Source organism: Lepidochelys kempii, chromosome 11 (assembly GCF_965140265.1).
Source record: "Lepidochelys kempii isolate rLepKem1 chromosome 11, rLepKem1.hap2, whole genome shotgun sequence".
Classification (NCBI taxonomy): Eukaryota; Metazoa; Chordata; order Testudines; family Cheloniidae; genus Lepidochelys; species Lepidochelys kempii.
The window spans coordinates 33,148,306-33,173,011 of record NC_133266.1 but is presented as its reverse complement, the minus strand read 5'-3'; the positions used below and the strand labels follow the sequence as shown (position 1 = coordinate 33,173,011).

General features: G+C 39.4%; 1 protein-coding gene across 12 annotated transcripts in view; it reads left to right on the top strand.

The window, feature by feature from the left end:
- The window catches only part of RBMS1 (RNA binding motif single stranded interacting protein 1), a 208,266-nt gene that overhangs the window by 149,873 nt on the left and 33,687 nt on the right, over positions 1-24,706 (top strand). For all 12 annotated transcript variants that reach the window (XM_073305605.1, XM_073305604.1, XM_073305606.1 and 9 more), the window contains exon 5: positions 22,505-22,662. In XM_073305605.1, coding sequence (XP_073161706.1) covers positions 22,505-22,662 — 158 coding nt within the window. The remainder of the gene's footprint in view (positions 1-22,504; positions 22,663-24,706) is intronic.

Below are 24,706 nucleotides of genomic sequence, written 5' to 3'. Positions count from 1 at the left end.
TGGTAAACCTCAGTAATGATAGGGAAGCACACTCTAAATTGGGGGTGGGTGAATTTTCAACAGCACATAATGGAATTGTTTCTGTAGAGTTTGTAGTATATTTTATGTTAAGTGAATTAAAACTTAAATCTGGGATTTTCAGAAGCCTGTAGGAGTTAGGTGCACATAGATCATTGAAAGTCCCAAAATATTTGTCAAGGTATTCTTGCATTAGGGTGTCTGCTCAAGGTAATTGGAAAAATTCTAGCCGAACAGTGTTTCGTCAGTTTTGCAGATTTATAAAACTCAAAACGTTCCTTGAAGACAGACTGGTTTCACCAAAATTCTGATAGGAGTTGGACTCAGGCACGTTTTGAAACCTGGATTCCTGCTAGACCACCTGGCTCTTCAATAGCCTGCCTTTTGGGCTTTTTGGGAACCCAGAGGCTTACATGGTTTGTGGCTCAGGAACATCCCACCAAGTGGACGCACAGGGGGTAGGGTCTGTGGCCCTGGGGCAGCCCACCAGCTAGGGTGACCAGATGTCCTGGTTTTATAGGGACAGTCCCGATTTTGGGGGCTTTTTCTTATATAGGCACCTATTGCCCCCCCACCTCCTCTCCCAATTTTTTACGCTTGCTATCTGGTCACCTTACCACCAGCTGAGAGCCAGGGACCCCAGAGCTTCCAGAGTGTGCTGTCTCAGAGCAGTCTGACCGTCAGACTGCCTCAGGGCCAGGGATCCATTCCCTTTTTTGGAGAATTTCAAAATTTTTGGTTCTCGTCCCAAAATATCAAAATCTTCCATGATGCTGAATTATCTTTCTCTGAACAGCTCTAACATCTGCCTTTCATGGTACCTGCCTGTGCATCAGATTTTCAGTTAACAATTACTCTTGGAAGTTTTTGGTTTTTTAATAGAAGGTGAGTTTTGTAAACCAGAAAGTCATAAATTTAGGGAGGTATGAATAATAATGAATTATAATAATGAATAATCATTTTGTTAAATGCCCTGTTTCCAGTTGAATGCCATAAAGACCAATGCAAATTTATAAATAAAGACAATATTAGTGCATATTTTGTGTATATAAATAGTTTTTAGTAGTTCTAAAAACTAATAATTCTGAGGTGGAATTCTAGCTAGAGAAAATATTCAAATGATTAAATAATATGAGTTTTTAAAAATGTTACAGTATACAAAAGATCTAGAAAGCCTTAGGAGCTATCCATGGGGTTCTGTGTACAGATTTTTTTTTTTTTTTTCAGTTGAGATAACTGTTCTCCTCAGCAGAGAAGCTGTGGAAAAAATAAGCTAACAACACGAGATGTCTGGACAAGTTCCAGGTCAACAAAATAGAAACCATATGTTTAATTCTTAATGCATATTTCACTACAGACAGGCACACATGAACGTACATACACACAGGAAGGTGTGAAATTTCTTTGTGTGAGCATGTGTGTGTTTTCATTGGTGGTCATGTAATGTTTTAAATATTTTTTTAAGATATGGGATGTTAAAAGAATGATGAATGTTTTGTCTAAATAAATAATATAATTGTTGATGACTAATAATGCCTTGAGAGCAAGACCAACTTTCTAGTTTGAGATAATCATTTTGAATTATGTATATAGTGGGTCTACCCTTACTGGTAACAAACAGGAGCAGGTTTTGTATAGCAATGAAATATGTTAATATAGCTTTATGTGAGCACTAATGTTAAAACTGAGACCTGAATATGTAAACATTTTGTTGAATTTCTGAACCACTCAAGTACACATAGGCCAAATTTTGCAAACGTGAGTGCCTAAAATAAGTGATCTGCATCCGTACAAGTTTGTTTTGGACTGTAACTTGGTGTGCCAGCTTTTGATATGAGAGTAATTTTTGTTTCTTTTCAAAATGTGAACCAAGACCAAGATTTTCCAAGGTGACCAGTGACTCTAAGTGCCTCAATATTGATCATCTAATCTGTAACACCTTAAGGAGGCCTGCTTTTTCAGAAAGTGCTGAACACCAGCTCTGTGAAAATCAGGCCTATTTAAGATGTCTCATCTTGGATGCCTAAAAATTGAGACATTCAGAGTCACTAGTCATTTTAAAATAATTTTGGCCAAGATTTTCAAAATCAATCTTTTTATATACAGGGAACTATATAAAATAGTATGTATATTTTTACCCATTTTGCATGCTGTCTTATGTGCTAAATTTTGTTACAATTAAATGGTGTGGTCCAATTTGCTCACAGTGTCATTTGACAAGGTTGGGGTGTACCTTTTCCATAACAACCGGTTGCTGATGGTCTGCCTCAGAGACTGATGCAACTAGTTTCAAGTGAGCTTGGGGAAGAATACTGGTCAACTGGTTGACTGACCTGTCATTGATATGATAAGACCATATTTGCCCAATGATCAATAATGTGGCTCCTAAACAGCCTCATCTTGCTCATGGTCAGTATGGTATTGTGAGGACCTGCAGCAGATAAAGCAATAGGAAAGCAGTCTAGCTGGTGGAAGTCTTGTTCTGAGTCTGACTGTGGCAGCACTTTTGCAATCACATGCTATAGCTGTGCAGGATGTGAATTAAAAACGATTTGCTTCCACTACAGCATCTGCAAGTCCCAGTTGGTAGAACTGCTTCAAGTTGTGAACAGTATAATTAAGACAAATTGTTTAATCCCAGTGATTATGTTAAATATTTGACTTGATGCACTCTCAAGCTACTTTGTGGATAAGATCATTCAGAATCTGACTGAGCTTTGTGCTTTGGAAGTGGATGTGGTGGCAGGGGAACATAATCTTATCTACTTGTGTTTCAGCGATCGTTGGTCACTGAAGTGATTTGGGGGCCTGAGGCATAGGCTTCATAGAATATCAGGGTTGGAAGGGACCTTAGGAGGTCATCTAGTCCAACCCTCTGCTCAAAAGCAGGACCAATCCCCAATCTTCAAACCACATCCTGCGAATTAGGTCCACATACCCCTGGCTGCTGAAGACTAGTATGGATATGGGTCATTGTAGATAATTGGCAATATCTTCCTTAGGGATGTTAAAATGCCAGTGTCTGTTTAAGAAGCAATTTCTTGCTCAAGAAACTTTCTCTTGGTTTTGACATTTTCAATTTTACCCCTCTTTCTAAACTTAGGGAACATTATTAGGAAGTTTGTGGTGAGGCAGCTTCAGCAGTTTCTGGTTATGATGGCTCTTGGTGATGGCAATCAGGTGTCCATCTTGATTCTTCCAAAGCTGTCAGAAGCCTTTCATACAGTTTACCATGAGATGTTGTTGACTCACCTGTGGATTCAAGCAGCTTCATTCCTTTTTATTCTGGAAGATTCCCAAGGATAGTATTGAGCAATTGTTCATTTGTCCCAAGTGTTCTTTCATGTAGGATCCCATTGTGTTACCTCTCTTTTTCAGTGTGTTTATGGGGCTGTTGTGATGTAAGATGTGAGGTGAATTAGGAGGTAGTGGCCTTCAGCTGGTTTCTGGGTGCAACTTGAGGTGTTGGCTTTGTGTAATGTTCTAAATGTTTTGGCCCTGAATAGCTGAGAGATGCCCTCATTGATCAGCTGTGGCACTCAAACTCACACCCTCCAGGAGGGTAATTTTTCTGTAAAGGGCATTCTCACCTTCCTCACTTGGTCTGACAGAAACAGAGTCTGATGACCTTCAGGGCATAATGCAAGGTCTGGATCTCATCACAGGCTCTTGAGGCAGGAAGACAAAATGTGTACTAGGCATGAATACTAATAGTGCAGATGATATTGTTAGTCTTGATGAATTAATTGATGATCCAAAAGGGAGGGTCCAATTTCTGATTATTTTATGTTCTTTTTGAAAAACAGGTAATTGCCTAATTGTACATGCACTTGGAGTATCTAGACAAGCACTTCAACATATAAAATAAAAAATGAAAATCTCTCATTTACTATTTCAAATGTAGTGATTGTGCTCTCCTGTGGCTCCCTAAATCAGATTAATAGAATAGACTTTAATAGCTCTGAAGAACCTACTATTTTGTATTCTTTGAAAGCTCTGCATAGCATCTTCATAGTAAGGATTGTCCTTTTGTCAAAGATGCACTTAGGAATGTCTCCATGCTCATGAATTGACAATGAATTGTGTCTAAGACTTGTTCAGCAATTTTCCATTACTGTGGATTGACAAGGAATAAAGATCCCTTTCAAGTATGCCTCTTGTCTTGTTTGAAAGGTATAATGTTCAGGGATCTATGAAGGTAAGCCAGGTTTTGGCATACATAGACTCTCCTCAGAGCATTAAAATGTTGTTGAAAAAGGCCTTTTGTAGAAGCAATGTTTAAAATGCCATCTTGAAATTAACAAATCATACTTTAAAGGCCAGTGGGAAAAGGTTTAGAGATTTTAAGGACTAGGATTAAACTACTTATTATTCCCTGAAATCATATGATTGAATTCCGGTAGAGTGGATTTAGCCATCCATAATTCTGAAAGATACATAAACTGGGGTAAAACCGAAGGGTTGCTTACTTAAATCTTGTAATACTGTATATGATGTTAACGGCAATAAAATATAACTGTGCAAAAATGTGTGTTAGGGCATTCTTAGATGATAAATAATGGAGTTTACTGTGTGATAGCATGGTATTTTGTATACTACTTGTTGAAGTGGATAGTAAACAATTAGGGCCAATCCTGCTCCTGTTGAATTGAATAAGAGAGAATGGGACCCTTAAAGAACAGAGATAACCTTCCATTTTTCAGGGTCAGTAACTAATGACCGTTTTTCTAATTCAGAGTTTTCTACTTATTTCATACGGCATTTTGGTTTCCCCCTTGTTGGGCTGTCCTAAGTTGCTAGTATAACAATATGACATATTTTATTTTGTTCAGGTTTCCTAGGTAATATGGTGAAAGGTGTATGGTTTGTTTTTAATAACTATTCTGTATGTTGAGTCTTTATTGGATAATATTTGAAATTTTTCTTACTCATAAAGAGCTTTTAATATATTCAGTAAGCATTTCACAGGATGGATTGAGAGGGTTTATGTAACTTACACCAATAGCAGAGATGGGTGTTCCATGTGTTAATGTTTACGTTTGATTTTTGTGGAGGAAGGCACCACTGCTAATCCATTTAGAGATTTGCCTAATCCCACTCAACTGCTGTTGGCTTTATACTGTCCCCATAGCAGCACCTTCCTAGGAACCAGGACTAGGAGTTTCATATTGTCATATTTTCCTCCCTTTTAAATCCTCCCTTACTTTCTGACTCCGTAACAACTGGGGAATGCCTCTGCCTTACAGGACATAGCATCAGATCTCCAGCTAAAACAATTCCAGCCATCCCAACATCCTCCAGGGATGAGCAGGAAACAGGGCCCCTATAGAACACTGTTTCCCACCCAGATTGTCGAGAAGGGATGCCTGTGATAGCAATGCAAAGCACATTTTCCACCCCACCCCTTCCCTGATTCTCCCTCTATCCTTGAGAGCATCATCTGTCTGTTGTGCCAAGTTCTGCTGCCTCAGAAAGCAAAAGACCAAATATCTCCCACATGACAATGTAATGAGCTAATATTAGGCCACTGTCTCGTCCCAGAATGGTCTGTGTGCAAACGTCGGCCAGTAATCTTTATATTCTTTTACTAGGTTTCAGAGGAACAGCCGTGTTAGTCTGTATTCGCAAAAAGAAAAGGAGTACTTGTGGCACCTTAGAGACTAACCAATTTATTTGAGCATGAGCTTTCGTGAGCTACAGCTCACTTCATCAGATGTTTACCGTGGAAACTGCAGCAGACTTTATATACACACAGAAATCATGAAACAATACCTCCTCCCACCCCACTGTCCTGCTGGTAATAGCTTATCTAAAGTGATCAACAGGTGGGCCATTTCCAGCACAAATCCAGGTTTTCTCACCCTCCACCCCCCCACACAAATTCACTCTCCTGCTGGTGCTAGCCCATCCAAAGTGACAACTCTTTACATAATCAAGTCGGGCTATTTCCTGCATAGATCAAGGTTTTCTCACATCCCCCCCACCCCCATACACACACAAACTCACTCTCCTGCTGGTAATAGCTCATCTAAACTGACCATTCTCTTTTACTAATAATTAAGAAGACAGAGCCATGAAGCACTCACCACATGCTGGTATCCCAGCCAGAAGTATTGCACAACCATTTTTTAAAGCACTAACTCACTTTTAGTTGACATTTTATTTTTTAAGTGTATTTGGGAGATATGCATTGTCACTATTACATAAAATCTGACTTGCACGTCATTGTCCCTGCTTGTATCTAAAAAAGACCTTGTGTGCCACCTGTAATCATCTCTGTAAGAGAAGTTAACGGTTAACCATTTTTTATCTCTGTTCAATGTTGTAAGGCAGACACCCTCTTAGGTCACTGCCAAAGAACATGGTTTTGAGTGAACAGCTATGGCAAATGGCTAACACATATGACTTTTGAGAATGTACTGGGTTTTTATACTTGTCTTCACTGTGTCAGCCTGCTGGAGAATTAAGTCAGTTTACATTCCTGCAGAGAAAGGGAAGTAAATAATTGTGGATTACCATGGTAACTAGGGCACTAAATCTGACTAGTTAGGGTAGTAAAAATATGGTGAGCAATGTTTTATTTTGCTAGCGGACTCTGCTATATAAAGACTCCTGAATGTCTAAAGCAGGTTACATGCAAACAGGGGCAAGTTCGAGCAAACTTTTCTCTCAGCCATTTATGGACATTGAACACTTGCATAAAAATATTTTATCTACCCATTTTGCAGTCATTTCTATACACAGTACAATAAAAACCCATATTACAATGATGATGGATTAGTTTAGGAAGATTAAGCAGTTTTCCTTAACTTTCCCACTAGCAAACTCTAATTAGTTGTATAGAAAACACAGGGAACTTGTAGGAATATTACTTTACAAGAAAGTTGATTAAAATTGTTTATACAGTAGATTAACGGAGGACCAAACTTTGCCCACCTGAGGACTGAATGACCATCATTTCAGGAGTCCAGGGGCTAAATTCGAATTTGCATAAAATGGAACAGTTGTCTTCAATTCAATTCAGAGCTGCAGTCCACAGAAATTACACATCTCAGCCTGTGGTGCTGCATCTTGTTCCCATGCTAAGACCTCTTGGTGGGCTGAAGGTCTGTGTTGTAGATGAGGATGACAATGGGCCATGTTACAGAATTTCTTAGGCTCCGCTGCATGTTCCCCTGCAGTAGATTTAACAAGAAAGCAAGGGTGCCAAGGAAGGCAAGAAGCATATGATTAAATAGATGATCTAATTGCAAACTTGACTGCAGTGTTGTACTGTAGCTAAAAACTACCATTTAAACTAGTCTTGTTCTAGTCATTTATACTATAGCTGTGCTTTGTGAAAACAAATTAAGATATTTAGGTAGCTAATTAAAAATATACCCTGTTTGTTTGGAATGCTAGATAGCAAATGAAAATTAAGCTAATGCTGTTTCAACTCTTTTACTTAGTCACTGGACAAACTGTCTTAAAGCTGGAGCTACAACTGATATTTAAATTAGATATGCGTCAGTTGTAAACTTGAAGAGTTTCTGTAAAAAGGCAGACAAGCATTTAATCCCTGCTGTATCAGCCAGAGGATCTTCCATGCTGTGAGCACTGCCATGTCACATGTTTCTGAATAGCTATCTGTTAGCTGTGACCCTATCCAGAGCAAGAGAAAACAGATGTCTTATCATTTTGCCAAGTTTCTTTCTTGTGTTTTAGGATCTGTTCCATATGCACAGGGAGGCTTTTGTTAATTTCTTTCAGATGATGGCTGAGCATTTTACACCATGTAGGGACCCCTCATCACCACTTTTCTACATAAATTAACATTAGTGGCTGTTTGTTCTTGTCCCTTTTACAACAAATGTCGAACCTAATTTTCAGCTTATTAAGGTAGGCATTTAACCCTTCAGTGCCTTGAGGAATATGGCATGCATTAATCTAAAGGAGCACTCTTTTTATGTTTGTCTCATCACGTCCAATCAGGACAAACTTGGAACTGTGTGGTGAGAAAAGAATAAGGGAAACTTTGCTGATTCCTATTGCTAAAAGTAAACCTTCCTATTTTTTTTTCAGTAGAGCAATTATTTATTATGACCCCCAAACCCCCAACATTAGGCCATTTCCTGAAGGGGGCTAAGCGCCCACTGAAGTCAGTGGGAGTGGAGGGTGCTCAGCATATGATCACATTGTGCCAGTTATCAGGTAAAACACTCTACATAAACTACTAGGGCTGTCAAGCAGTTAAAAAAATTAATCGTGAGATTAATCGCACTGTTTAAATAAATGGTATTCCATTATTGTTTAATATTTTTTCTACATGTTTTCTACATTTTCAAATATATTGATTTCAATTACAACACAGAATACAAAGTGTATAGTGCTCACTTTATATTTATTTTTGATTACAAGTATTTGCACTGTAAAAAAACAGAAATAGTATTTTTCAATTCACCTAATACAAGTACTGTAGTGCAATCTCTTCATCGTGAAAGTTGAAATTACAAATGTAGAATTATGTACAAAAAAACCTGCATTCAAAAATAAAACAGTGTAAAATTTTAGAGCCTGCAAGTCCACTAAGTCCTACTTCTTGTTCAGCCAATCGCTCAGACACACAAGTTTGTTTATATTTGCAGGAGATAATACTGCCCACTTCTTGTTTACAGTGTCACCTGACAGTGAGAACAGGTGTTCTCGTGGCGCTGTTGTAGCCGGAATTGCAAGATATTTACATACCAGATGCGCTAAAGATTCGTATGTCTCTTCATGCTTCAACCACCACTCCAGGGGTCATGCATCCAGGCTGATGACAGGTTCTGCACGATAAGAATCCAGACCAGTGCAGATCGACGCATGTTAATTTTCATTATCTGAGTCAGATGCCACCAGCAGAAGGTTAATTTTCTTTTTTGGTGGTTCGGGTTCTGTAGTTTCCGCATTGGAGTGTTTAAGAGTTCTGAAAGCATACTCCACACCTCATCCCTCTCCAATTTTGGAAGGCACTTCAGATTCTTAAACCTTGGTTCGAGTGCTGTAGCTATCTTTAGAAATCTCACATTGGTATCTTTGCGTTTTGTGAAATCTGCAGTGAAAGTGTCCTTAAAATGAACAACATGTGCTGGGTCATCATCCAAGACTGCTATAAAATGAAATATATGGCAGAATGCAGGTAAAACAGAGCAGGGGACATACAATTCTCCCCCAAGAAGTTCAGTCACAAATTTAATTAACCCATTTTTTTTTAACGAGCATCATCAGCATGAAAGCACGTCCTCAGGAAGGATGGCCGAAGCATGAAGGGGCATACAAATGTTTGGCATATCTGGAACGTAAATACCTTGCAATGCTGGCTACAAAAGTGCCATGCAAATGCCTGTTCTCACTTTCTGGTAACAGTGTAAATAAGAAGAAGGCAGTGTTATCTCCTGTAAATGTAAACAAACTTATTTGTCTTAATGATTGGCAGAATAAGAGGTAGGACTGAGTGGACTTGTAGGCTCTGAAGTTTTACATTGTTTTGTTTTTAAATGCAGTTATGTAACAAAAAAAATAGACATTTGTAAGTTGCACTTTCACGACAAAGAGATTGCACTACAGTACTTGTATGAGGTGAATTGAAAAAAAAACATTTATTTTGTTTATCATTTTTACAGTGCAAATATTTGTAATCAAAAATAATACACACTTTGATTTCAATTACTACACAAAATACAATATATATGAAAATGTAGAAAAACAGCCAACATTTCAATTGGTATTCTATTGTTTAACAGTGCAATTAAAACTGTGATTAAATTGAGATTAATTTTTTTTAATCATGATTACTTTTTTTGAGTTAATTGCATGAGTTAACTTGATTGATCAACAGCCCTATAAATTACTGAATCAAAATTTATGAAATCTGGCTGGCTCAATGGCTTAGAATTTAGTGCTGTGTGTACTGTCAGATGAGAAACACGTGTGAATGTCATGATTGATTCCCTTGGTGCCTGATCCAAAGCCCAATGAAGTCAGTGAGAGTCTTTCCATTGATTTCAGTGAACTTTCGGATCAGGCCTTAGAGCCAGGCAAACCCTGCTTGGTTCATCAGGTGTTCATAACAGATTTACATATGAATAAACTCAGTTTTTTCACAGTCAAATCTCATTGCTAATCCATAGGCAAGTTGTGAGTTTGTGGGTTTGTGCTTGCTTGCTTGCATGTGTTTGCCACAGTTTACTGATTTGCCAGACCTGGAAGTGAGGGTAGACCTCAACTGTGATGAAATAACATAACTCTGAACTCAAAGAAACCAATTTTCCCTTGTAAAATTGGTCTATAATTTTGTTGTGGAACAAAGTACAATGAGACAGTTCTCAGTAAGGAGGGGAATTGCAGAAGATAATAATGTACTAAGCCATTGCCTGCCAGAGTCAGAGGGGCAAGTTAACAAGTTTGTTTGTTTGTTTTTCTCCTGTCTTCCTGAATTTTAAATTGTTTAACCAAGTTTGGTGCCAAAATATTACATAAAAGCAAGCATCTGGTTTGTATGGTATTGTCCTCTGTAGAACAAAGAAGGATTGGGAGCCCTGGTTATGGTTGTAGTTTGAAAGTGGGTGTGGAAATCCAGTGTCCTAGGGAGAAGGATATAATTTGCTTTATGTAAACGTTCAAAACTTATCCTCATGGATTTTTTAAAGGGTTTATTAGGTTTGTGAGGGTGACAGAAGCTGCATGATCACATCTGGGGTCCTGGTGCACATTTTGCAATATAATTTTTCCACTGTCAAGTTATTCTGAAATCCCAGATAGGATTCCTTTTATTGTTTTTTGTTTAGTTCATTTGCTTTTTGCATAAAACATCTTAGTCTAAGATGCAGGAAATTTTACGTAGTATTCCCAACTTTTCACAGGAAGATCCCCAACCCACCCTTTCTGTCCGATGTCTGCGCACACTTTCTCTCTTGCACTCTTTTCTTAAATTTATTTATTTATTTATATGCCCTCCCTACCATCAGTCTTTCCAACTTAGCGACTTTGTCACTAGATTTAATGACTTTTTGGTTTCCCTAGCGAGAAAATAAGTGTCAGAGTGACCAGTGACACATCTAGCGACTTTCACTGCCAAATACAGAGACATTCAGAGAAAGAAGTCACCATTATGTAGTCACAAAATCATTCAGAAGCAGCTCAATAGTGTTAATAAAATCCATTCCATGCTCTCTGTACTACATTCTGTTGTGCACCAAGTCAATGTCATTATGTCTCAATTGAGCATGACCTTGAAAGGAATCACATTCCAGGGCTTCTTGGGCTGAGATCACTATAATCTGCAGGCGAGGAAAAGAAGTTTGTGGAGGCTAATTAAATACTTTGCTAAAGCCAGGCGTGCTGTGGAGAGATCAGCACATTAGCCAGGGCTTGTTTTTACCCAAATGTGTTCTTTCTCGCTGTTCCATAGTAGGTAGCACCCCCTGTGATGCAGGGAAAGATGGCTAATGAAATGGGCTGGGAGGTGGAGGCAGGTTAGCCAGCAAGGAGAACCACACAGATGGAAGGTGGGGTAGAATGAGACAGGACCATGTGCCCTAATGAGGCGGGGGGCACCATGCCTCCCAGAATGAAGCTCTTACTACAGGATCAAAGGTGGAGCTAGCTGATTTCAGTTCCCCTTTTCTCCTTCCCCTGGGTTGGCCTGGAGTTAGCTGCCCAGCTGTTTTCAGAAATGAAACCCTGGAAACGGGGGGAAGGGGTCCGGCTAGCAGACTTCTGTTTTTAAATCTATTTTCTTGGCTCCCTACAGCATCGAGTTCAGGTCAGGCAAATGCCCTCTTCCCCGTGGTTCTGGGCTCTCCCTTTCACTAACCTGTTGTCTTAAATCCAGGCTGGCAAGAAAGGCAAGGTTCAGCTGAAATTAACCAACCCCAGCCAACCTGGGCTGCAGTGTGCAGAGCGCCCTTCCCAATGAGCAGAGGGTGCCTCCTGGTGATGACAGCGTACTGTTGTAGTTGCTTCTGGTGTGCAACAGAACGTAGTAAGAAGAGCATGGAATGGATCTTATTGAAACTGTTGAGCTGCTTGTGAATGATTTTATGACTCTACTCCCGTGTGTGTGTGTGTGTATACATATATATTATATTCTTCTCTGTTGAAATCTCTGGAAATTTTGTTCAGTGACATTTTGGACTCCTTTTGAGTGCTTAAACAACTACATCTAGTGACTTTTAAGGGTTTGTCTGGTGACTTCCTGCTATGTGGAGCCGGCAACGGTACTACCAATTTCATACTTTTATTTGCCTAGTTGTGGCGATAGGAGAGAGCACTCAGAGTCCCGTCTTCTCGCTGTGCCATCCACTCTGACACTGTGGTCGGGATGTCCTGTTAAGAGTTTCAGGAACGGAGTTAACTGAGCTTTGAAGGCAGCCCTTCTGGCTTATGCTATAGTGGCTATAGTTCTCTCTCTTTTACACACACACACACACACACACACAATTTTTATCGAAGTCATCTCCAATTGCCCATTTAGGCCCTCAGACTTCAGAGAACTCCAATCTAATGTGCTCATTAGGAATACAGATTATAACACCGGAAGAAGACAGAGCAAATTTTGGGGGGCTGGGATACCTGGTATTAACAGTTCGCATTTGTATGTATGTGTAAAAAAAATAGAAGAAAAATAAACAAAGACTCATTACATATTTGGTGTTTTCCGTAGATAAATGGGTTCTTGTCTTGGAGCACAGAACTTTTCCTTAATGCAGCCCTCCCAACAGGCTAAATTTACCACTGAAATAAGGGAGTACAATTCCATTGCAATTAAAGATACAATGCACTCAGTAAGGTCAGCAATTAATTTGTCCTTATGGAAATGTCTTATATAATTTAATAGAAAATGATAACCTTTTCATTGTTTTTTGTACCATCCTATAGAATTTAATAGGATGCGTATTTTACTGCTCTACAGGGTGATTCAGAAAAGTCTCAATTAAATCCCACAGGTTTTAAGACCCTAAGGATAGTCCAGAGTATTTCAGTGTCAGGCATCAAAGCTTCATGCTGTTTACTGTAAATGTCATATTACTGTAATGTTCTAATATCATAAATAAAAAGACTTCACTTTGTTTTACATGGCACACCCCCTCATTTGTAAAGTGAGATGATTTGATGCTGATAATATGTAGCGTGGCTTACAAACTTGGCCAAAATTCACCCCATGTATTTTTAGAGAATTTTGCTTATTTTTAAAACAACCAATTTTTGGATGCAAAATAAGCAATTTGAGTACAGAAATTTTTAAAGCAAAAGAGCTCTTACATTTTCTTCAAGAAATGTCACCTGTTTTAGAGGGAATAATTTCTAAAAATATCTTTGCATTTTCAACTTGAAAGGATTTACATGTAGAGCTGATGATATTCATGCTAACCCTGAAAATGTATTAAATAATCGAGACTCTTCCTCTTACAAAATATTGATGTGCTTTTGTAGAACACTTTTGTGCTCTTCTAGAGTGAAATTCACTTTGAAGAGGAGGATGGGCAGAAGGGTTAAGGTTCTGTGTTGAAGCTGTGCGGGGAGAGCCATCTGGGGCATAGTGAATGTGGAAAGGGCTTAGTTCTCCCTACTTGCCAGGGATGATTGTGATCTACCAGCCTTAATGCACCTTGCATACAGCACAAAGGAGCAGTAGCAGCAACTCCAACCCCTGGATTGGAGTAGCAGCTTCAGACAGGGGTACCCTCCCATTCACTTACATAAAGCCTAATTATTCTGATTTTTATGTGAATTTCCCCCTTTATTCCTTGTTTCTGGATATAGCATGTTTTCTTTTGCATACAAATATGTAACTTGTAATATTTATTTTTCAATCTTCCCAAATGTTGGCAAGCTTTTGTCATGAGAAAGTCTTAGATTTTAATGTTATCCTGTTAATTATACAGTAGTAATGTTAGTAAAGTAGGTGAAAACACTCTAAGGAGCTAATTTCAGACTTGTACGGTATACATTTTAAAGTGATAAGTTTTAGGACACTTGAGCGCAAACATATTTTACATCCAGTACTAAAATGTGAAAAATCCAAATGAAGTATTCTTGCAAAGAACAGCCTGAGTTTCAGAAAATTAAAATATGACTGTGAATAAAACGTTGTGTTGCCCCGGGCAGAAACATCAATTAAATCCTTTACTAATAGCGTTCATTAAAGAAGAAACTGCAAACCCACATCTCACCCAGCTCAATGAATAAAAATATAATTTTCTAATAGAATCTAAATAACAAGCTAATTCAAAAATCATTAAAGCTATCCTCATCTCAAATTTGTAGCAGAGAAATCTGAACTTTATGTCAAAAATATTGCTATCATAACGTAGGCTTTTTCCCTCGTGATTTGAACAGTGCACGGTAATGAATCTTAATGTGAGCTCTAGACTCTCAGTGGATCCATTTTCTTGTCTTCTTTTTCTGCTGACTCGTCTAATGCAAAGGAGAAATGAGATGATCTAAGATAACTAAAGCCACAGGCCCTCACTGTATACTATATGGGTTTAGTATTATTTTCAGTAAGTGCCTGAAGCCATCAGATTGCTGCATGACCTGCCTCGTACTAGGTAAATCATTTTTTCAATACAAAATAATAATAAACCCATCATATTTGTCACTCACTGACCATTGAAATGCAGTTAAGGAGACATCATTAAGACAACACAAATTTTGCCTTGAGCCCAGAAAATTATCAGTTGTGATGCAGCGATATGATTTGATTGAAAATTAAAATCATATAGACGAGAGTGAACAGACAAGGGAAGAGTCTCTGGGATTTCTCTTTGGAGGATTCTTTGAACTTGAGAGTTATTCAACCCCATTAGAGGAGATTTGAAAACAAAGTGCTCATTTTTTGGAAAATTAGAGTCAAGGTGAATAAATGAACAGTGAAGATCTTTTTTTATATGTGTGTGTGTCTATATATAAAATAATACTCCTTGTTTCTGAACATAGCATGTTTTCTTGGAATACAAGTATATAACTTGTAATATTTATTTTTCAATCTTTTTATATCTATACACACACACGATCACACACGTGTATAATATATTTAGATGCACACACTTTAAAAATTTGAAAGGTTTTTGAAGCACCACAGCTCCTGACCAAATTTTTTCCTTGGAAGCACCCCACTTCTTCCTCTTCCCCCACTTCCCCCCCCAACCCAAGAGCTACTATCTGTGACCTTGATCCATGACAGATGTTTATCATGAGAGACGAGGAGGGTGAGGTAGTATTTTTTATTGGACCAACTTCTGTTGGTGTTAATGAGCTCCTGGAAGGCACTCAGATATTATGATGATACAGATGATATAAGAACCTATATCGGTCTTATCTACACAGGAAAATTTCTTACAAGTTACACTGGTATAGTTATACTGGTATAGTTGTACTTTGTTTGTGCTCCTTCCCCAGTGAGATAAGCTAAACCAAAAAATGCCCTCTTACCAAAACACACTTGCCCATGTAGACGAGGGAATAGAATAGAATAGTTCCAGCACAAGGGTTCACTAAGATGGACCCTTGTATCCACTTAGAGTCCCATTGACTTAATTAGAACTTCACATGAGCATAAGGATCTGCCCTTGTACATCTTTTCACAGGTAAAGGATTAATGTTATCTTGGTACGTGGCCAGTATTAGTAGCATCAGAGGGCAGCAGGGGCACAACATAGCTTGAGACCCCCCCAGAAAACCCTTCTTACTAGCCTTTTCCAAACACCGAATACTCTCAGCTGAGACTGGTAGAACCTCTCTGCTCCATCTCAAATATTCCCCACCCAACTTTCACCTAGGGCTAGACTGGAGGGTGAAAGCCTCCTGCTCAAAAGAATATCATCTGGCTCATAAAATTCTACCTCAGTTGTTGTTTTCCCAGAATGGTTTGTGTACAGAGTATGTGTGTAAAAACAAATGGAACTATATGTTGATTAATATGTTCATTTGGTCTGTATTGTACACTACATAATTTTTGTGTAAATACAAATTTTTAATATAGTGCAACAATTTAATCTTAAAGAGATCTGTAAAGCAAAGCTCATGATCCCAATATTTTTGGCTTTCTTTGCAACCTCCTCTCGAGCCATGTTCCCTAGACCCTCAGTTAGAAGTGACTTTTCTGAATTCTGAAGCTGTGAAGAGGCTGGATACTTGTATAGGGGAACAGGGTATGAATGTCATCAAAGTGTGCAGAAAGGCACAGGGAGCATGGCTGATATGTACTGTGTGGAGGGAAGATCGGGGTTCCGATTTGTTCTGTTTACAGGCAAAGCTGGGAGCACTGTTTTTATAATAGAAGTGTTGGGCAACGTTAAGACTTTTTTTTCAATTGCTTATAACTTCGCCAAACTTCAACCATTTGGGGTGAAATTTTCAATTCCAATTTCTGCTTCCGGCTGAATATTTTTGGGAAATTTCTTCCAAATGGCTCTATCATTTCTGAGAACAAGGCTAGGGAAAAATACATTATGTTGCCTATTTTAAAAATTCTGTCAACCTTTTACTTGAAAAGCTTTAGCATCCCTATGCTTTGGAGCATGGATTTGGCAGCAATTTTGTCAAGATCGTGCCATTTATTGTCCCCATGAATCTCTGCACAAATTTGGCCAAGTTATAAGTCATTGAAAAATCACAGTTCAGTTCACATATGCTCAGAAAAAGGTTCTTAAATTCTAGTAGCTAAATTCCCTGAAGATTCAGTCTGCACTGAGCATGCACCCACTCAGGGCTACAGTGATCTATAATGCTAAGTACTCTGAAAAATGAGGTTTTAGGAATCTCAAATTGGGACCCCCAAATTACCGCATATTTTGACCTTAATCTCTGTGCCTTAATTTCTTATTTGAAAAATGGGGATAATAATACCCCTTCATCACAGGAATGTTTTGAAAAGAAATTCATTAATATTTGAATAAATTATAAGAAGGGGATGAGCACAATAGACAGACTCATGAGAAAATTAATAATTCCAATATCAGAGTGGGGTTTGAATAGTGGGCAGTAAGTAAGGTGTAGGGCCACACATTGAACAAGGTGGATAAAACAAAATATTGAATAACTGTTTTTTAAGTGAGCACCATCCATTCTCCCACCAACACTCAGGGAGGAAGGGAAAATAGTATATTATCGTGTAAAGAAAGACTGTATCTTAATTTAAAGGCACAAGAAGGTTGAAATAAGGTTGCCCAGTCAGCCTTAATTCTGGCCTTTCCTAACTTTTTGGTGCTTGACTTTGCGACCTTATTAATGCTCTTTTAACACAGAGGAGGGGTTGTGTGTAATTTTATATAGGTTCTTATATCATCCTCATCATCGTAGTATCTGAGCACCTTCCAGTAGTACATGTGACAAAGTTCCTCCTCTACCTTGATGGGTCTTGCACTTATTGGCGGATTTGCTCACCTTGGAGCTTCACAGCAGCCCTCAGTTCGGCCGTTTTCTTGAACCCACAGTCCAGGTCAACTCCTCCTGTGTCTGACCAGGAGTTGGGAGGTTTGGGGGGAACCCGGGCCCGCCCTCTACTCCGGGTTCTAGCCCAGGGCCCTGTGGAATGCAGCTGTCTAGAGTGCCTCCTGGAACAGCTGTGCAACAGCTACAACTCACTGGGCTACTTCCCCATGGCCTCCTCCCAATATCTTCTTTATCCTCACCATAGGACCTTCCTTCTGGTGTCTGATGATGCTTGTACTCCTCAGTCCTCCAACAGTATGCATTCTCACTCTCAGCTCCTGGCGCCTCTTGCTCCCAGCTCCTTACACGCGCACCACAAACTGAAGTGAGCTCCTTTTTAAACTCAGGTGCCCTGAATTAGCCTGCCTTAATTTATTCTAGCAGCTTCTTGAGTGGCTGCAGGTGTTCTAATCAGCCTGTCTGTCTTAATTGTCTCCAGAAGGTCCCTGATTTTTCTGGAACCTTCCCTATTACCTTACCCAGGGAAAAGGGACCTACTTAACCTGGGGCTAATATATCTGCCTTCTATTACTGTCCTCTAGCCATCTGGCCCGACCCTGTCACATACATTAAGTGAAGTAGCTAACATCTTGTCACGTGGCATTCATTTTCTCTCTCATCCTGGCCAAGTCTATGCTAGCACTGCTGCAGTGGTATAGGAATACTGGTATACTATACTGGCAAAGAGTTCCTAGTGTAAACTCAGCTACATTGACAAAGTTGTGCTTTCTACTGGTATAATAAAACCATCCCCACACACGCATAACAGGTAATACTTAAAAGCACAGTTTTGCAGATATAGCTGTGTCTACACTAGGGACTTCTGATGCGATCCCTCATCAATACAACTGTGCTGCCTCTTCAGACCCTGGACTGACATAGTTTTGCTGGCACCAGTCTGTAGTGTAGACCTAGACCAGACCTCATATCCAGGGGGAGAACTGTGTGTATTGTGCAGAGGGTTCTTTTTGTAGGGTTTTGGGTTTCTTTCCTGTTTTTGTTTTTTATTTTTTAAATGTACATGCTGCTGTGAGTTTATATTGGGGAAGGAAGGGTGAAGAAACGTTCTTTGCACATGGAGCAGAAGATAGTGAGGTTTGTAATAGTCCTTAGTTCCTTTGGGAATTGTTCCTGACTCCTAGACCAGCCCCAGAAGATTCTGTTTCCTGCACAGATGAGCTTTTCCGTATGGTAAAAAGCTGCCCTAAGTGTTGTTAGATTCATGCTCACGTATGTTTCGTTGCGGTATTTCAGATGGGAGATGACAAAGGCATGCTTTGCAGAGGCGTTATCCTCTAGTTAGATTGTGAGGAATCAAGGGCCAGGATTTAAGTGGATTTATCGTCACGAAAAAAAAATTAAGTAATCACAAGTTTATAGAGAAGGATTTGGTCAGTAATAAAGCTTAGAGCAATGGCTGAGGGCAGGGCGAGGATTTTTTGTCCCTCTGGTGTCCTTTCTCAGAGAGAAATGGGACAATTAAAATTCTGTATAAAATTAAGTATAATGGAGGGAAAACCTGTTACGTTTTGTGCAGAGTCAACCTGAGTAACTGTGTGACCTTGTCACTCTGTCCTTCGTCTTCCCTTTCTCCCCACTCGTTATTTGTTCTGACTTGTTCTTTTATATTATATTATATTTAGACTGCAAGCTCTTTGGAGCAGAGACTGCGTTCCTCTTATTTGTGAAGCACATTTTGGGGTATTGTACGATTAATAATTAGTAATATTAAAAAGCCTCTTTAGCAGCTTCCATCACAAGCTCTCTCACACGATACCAGTCATACTCCATTCATCCCTCCCTATGTCTTCTATAAAAGCCTAGAAATATAGGTGTATCTTGCAATATGTCCTAAAGATCATCAAGCACAGGTTCTGGTGAATTCAGGGAGGAAGCAGTGTTTAATTAACTATATTTAATATTACAGGTAATGTAAAACTGGGCACATATTATTTGAATAAATTCATGGATTTGTATCACTCAATCAAATAATTTTGTTTGTATAAATCTAGAGCTGGTCAGGAATTTTTTGACAAAACTAATACTTTTTGCTGGAATATATTCATTTGGACAAACAGGCTTATCAGGTCCAGGATGGAATTTCTGATCAAAACCAGTGAGAGAGGGAAGGCCCAGAACAGCTAATAGCCTGGCGGTCAAGGCTCTCATTTGGGATGTGGGAGACCCAAGTACAAGTCTCTGGTGTGAATCAGGTCTCCCAGATCCCAGGTGCATGTCTTGCACGTGATTCATAGATATTAAGGTCAGAAGGGACCATTATGATCATCTAGTCTGACCTCCTGCACAATGCAGGCCACAGAATATCACCCACCCTCTCCTGCAATAAACCTCTCACCTATGTCTGAGCTATTGAAGTCCTCATATCATGGTTTAAAGACTTCAAGGTGCAGAGAATGCTCCAGCAAGTGACCCGTGCCCCATGCTGCAGAGGAAGGCAAGAAACCTCCAGGCCCTCTTCCAATCTGCCCTGGAGGAAAATTCCTTCCCGACCCCAACTGTGGCAATCAGCTGAATCCTGAGCATGTGGGCAAGACTCACCAGCCAGATACCCAGGAAAGAATTCTCTGTAGTAACTCAGATCCCATCCCATCTAACATCCCATCACAGGCCATTGGGCCTATTTACCATGAATAGTTAAAGACCAATTAATTGCCAAAATCATGTTATCCTATCATATCTTCTCCTCCATAAACTTATAGAGTATAATCTTGAAGCCAGATAGGTCTTTTGCCCTCACTGCTTCCCTTGGAAGGCTGTTCCAGAACTTCACTCCTCTGATGGTTAGAAACCTTCGTCTAAATTCAAGTCTAAACTTCCCGATGGCCAGTTTATATCCATTTGTTCTTGTGTCCACATTGGTTCTGAGCTTAAATAATTATCCTCCCTCTCTGGTATTTATCCCTCTGATATATTTATAGATAGCAATCATATCTCCTCTCAGCCTTCTTTTGGTTAGGCTAAACAAGCCAAGCTCCTTGAGTCTCCTTTCATAAGACAGGTTTTCCATTCCTCAGATCATCCTAGTAGCCCTTCTCTGTACCTGTTCCAGTTTGAATTTATCCTTCTTAAACTTGGGAGACCAGAACTGCACATAATATTCCAGATGAGGTCTCACCAGTGCCTTGTATAGTGGTACTTAACACCTCCTTATCTCTGGAAATACCTTGCCTGATGCATCCCAAGACCGCATTAGCTTTTTTCACGGCCATATCACACTGGCGGCTCATAGTCATCCTGTGGTCAACCAATACTCCAAGGTCCTTCTCCTCCTCCATTACTTCTAATTGATGCGTTCCCCAGCTTATAACTAAAATTCTTGTTATTAATCCCTAAATGCATGACCTTACACTTCTCACTATTAAATTTCATCCTATTACTATTACTCCAGTTTACAAGGTCATCCAGATCCTCCTGTATGATATCCTGGTCCTTCTCTGTATTGGCAATACCTCCCAGCTCAATACCTCATCCGCAAACTTTATTAGCACACTCCCACTTTTTGTGCCGAGGTCAGTAATAAAAAGATTAAATAAGATTGGTCCCAAAACCGATCCCTGAGGAACTCCACTGGTAACCTCCCTCCAGCCTGACAGTTCACCTTTCAATATGACCCGCTGTAGTCTCCCATTTAACAATTCCTTATCCACCTTTCAATTTTCATATTGATCCCCATCTTTTCCTTCAAAAATTTTTTCAAGACCTTGCTTACTACAGATGTCAAACAGGCCTGTAGTTACCCAGATCACTTTTTTCCTCCCCTTTCTTAAAAATAGGAACTATGTTAGCAATTCTCCAGTCATACAGTACAACCCTGAGTTTACAGATTCATTAAAAATTCTTGCTAATGGGCTTGCAATTTCATGTGCCAATTCCTTTAATATTCTTGGATGAAGATTATCTGGGCCCCCCGATTTAGTCCCATTAAGCTGTTCGAGTTTCGCTTCTACCTCAGATATGGTAATCTCTATCTCCATATCCTCATTCCCATTTCTCATGCTACCATTATCCCTAAGATCCTCATTAACCTCATTAAAGACTGAGGCAAAGTATTTGTTTAGATATTGGGCCATGCCTAGATTATCCTTAACCTCCACTCCATCCTCCGTGTTTAGCAGTCCCACTTCTTCTTTCTTTGTTTTCTTCTTATTTATAGGGATATATAACTTTTTACTATTGGTTTTAATTCCCTTTGCAAGGTCCAACTCTACTTGACTTTTAGCCTCTCACTTTACCCCCACATGTTCTGACCCCAATAAGGTAGCTTGCCTTGCTGATCCCTCCCATCTTCCACTCCCTGTATGCTTTCTGCTTTGTCTTAACAGCTGGGTTGACTGTTCTGCTCATGCTCTATCTCACTGCGTGTGTGTGTGTGTCTATTCTCCCAATGTGGAATAAGAGAATTTTCTTGGGTTAGGAAAACCATTTCCTGCACAGCTTTATCTGCATTGGACAACTGCCTATTTTTATTGTAACGTTTTGCCAGTGTACTTTTAAAAAAAAATGCATTGTATCATTTGTCTTTTCCATTCCTTTTATCTCTTCACTCCAGTTTTTTCTTCCTTTCCTATTGTTTCTTATCTCTTTTCCTCATCCATTTTCAGGGTAACATTCCATTAGTCTAATTTTTCCTCTTCTCCCAGCTTCAATCCTGATTTTCCTTGAGTTGCTCCACTCTAATATTAACCTTCTTTCCAAAAACCTTAAAATAAAGATATGATATATATGTTAAGACTGGTCATTTGTTCATTCTACTCTCCACTTTTTATCAGAATGGTTAAGGTTAACAAAAAGTCGCTCCAGACATGCTTTAAGCAGTTTTCTCTTGCTTGAATAATTATACTGAGACAGTTGTTTAAAATGGGTGATGTGGGGAAAGAAAGGCTTGTATAATGGGACCTGAGACTCTTAAACATAGAAAAATAGATGTAATGATAGACATAGTCTATGCTTAAGATTTCTTTCTACTCTATTGGTTTTGAAAATTAAATGGCAGTTTTTAATTCTGTTTCAGCAACAAGAACAAGATCCAACTAACTTATATATTTCCAATTTGCCGCTGTCAATGGATGAACAAGAGCTTGAGAATATGCTCAAGCCATTCGGGCAAGTTATCTCTACAAGGATACTTCGTGATTCCAGTGGCACAAGTCGTGGTGTTGGCTTTGCAAGGTACTATAGTTTGCTTATCCACTTTTTTCATTCAGTACTATGTAAACCATGTGTCCATCAATAGTGTTAATCATAAAAATGTCTTTTTCTAGCTATTGTCACTCAGGGTTCACTCAGAATAGGAGGAGGAAGAGGTGATTACAGAAAGCTTACCATACTTTTAATTTGAATCCCTTTTTAATTAAGAGATGCAGCGGGACTTTGGTAATCTGTCCTTTGTTTAGCCAAACATGTCAGACTCTCAACTAAGATTTGGGGCCAATTTTGGCTTGCTTTGGGCACCAGTGCAGGGGTTCAAACAGGAACAAGACTCCACTTTTCACTTCTGTGGGGTCTACTGGCATAAGCTATTGTTCCCACCTCCCCCACACCTGAGTAAGTGGGCAGGAAGTATGTGAAGCCTTCTCATCACCATCTCTAATGATAGCCAACACTCGTGGAAGGATTTGGGCTGAAATCCTCTCATCACAGACCCTCCTTTCCACATTCCCCTAAGACCTTCCATTAGGAAAACTTATAACAGTGCCACATGCTGATAATCTGACCTACTTCTGCTAAATAGGGTCTCTTCAAGTGCAAATTTTCCCTGTTAAGTACTGTATGAGCAGAACCCCACCCTGGCCTCTGTAATCCAGTTTTTGAGGCTAGGCTTCCAGAAGGAGAGGTAGGAGGGCTCCTGCACTACTGAAATACCTTTCTTTGCATCAATTTTTCTGAGGAAAGAGACCCATCACTCTGTATTATCAGTGCTTGGCATATTCTGGCTCATGAGCCTGTTGCCATTTTGGAAAAAAATATATTTTTGATTCTCCACATAAATCTTACACCAAAAGCAGTTGACATCTAGATGGGAATGGTTCTCCCTTAGAGTCAATAAGATCAAACACTATTTCCATGGTCCACTCAGCTCTCAAATACCCCGCCGCTGGGGGTCTGTGTTTCCTTTAGTTACTGGCTATTTGACTACTGCAGATTTCCAGGCCAAGAGTTCTCCTGTGGCCCTTTAGCATTTATTTTCTCTATCTCTAAGTCCTGCATTAAGCCTAGATCGTCTCATGATCACTCTTTAAAACAGTCAAGATCTCGTCCGTGTGCAAGCTGAATGACCAAATTTGAGAACTGGATTGGAGATTTCTGTTAACAGTGTCTGCAGTAAGGAGCACTCCTTGAATTAAGGAAGTAGATTCTAAAAGATATATGATTAAGCATATAGATGTGCCACAAAAACACTGATGATAGGTAGAATTAGTCCTTTTGGAATTTGAAGACCAGGTGACTGAATGAACATTTCTGATATTTTGTCTATCTTTTGGTAGTTTTGTATTTGAACAAGTAGGTGAATATAAAATTGTTGGTGCTCTAATGGACCACACAGAGAGGAATCTGAACAGTGTATGGCACCTGAATAATAGGAGTTTGTTGATTTGTTCAAATTCAAATGTTTTAGGGTGTGGTTTCACTGAGTTTGCTTGTGGGAAATTAACAAGACCATAGGGTCTCCCTGAAATGGTTCTCTTTGCAAGTTGCATCTCATTCTGTTAAACAAGAGGTATTTGGGGCAAGATTTTACCCTTAACTCTTGTGGCATTAGATGCCAGAAGAGCATTAAAATTCTACCTGGAAAGTGCACAAGAGATATGCAAATCCAAATCACCGTTTGTGTTGTGGGTGTGTTGGGAAAAAGACCTTAGCTTCAAAATCTGTACTTTCTAAGTGGGTTCTCTACTATACTAAGACTGAAACGGCTCCATGTGTTCATTTAGAAATATGGCTGACTTTTACATTAACAGGAGAGGAAACCTATGTAGATGAGTTGTATAAGACCATATTTTAACATCTATCCACTGTGATACAGCATGGCCAGAGGGCAGCAGGAGAGTGTTAGAAGGGAGCCTTATTCCCTGTAGAGGGAAGAAAGTTTGCTATAGATTAATTAAAGCACCTGAAGCCAGTCACGTGATAAAACGCCCCTGCTTCAATCAGACAAGGGAAGCAGAGTGAATTGGTGTTGGAGCAGTTTGGAAGGAAGCAGAGGAGAGTTTGG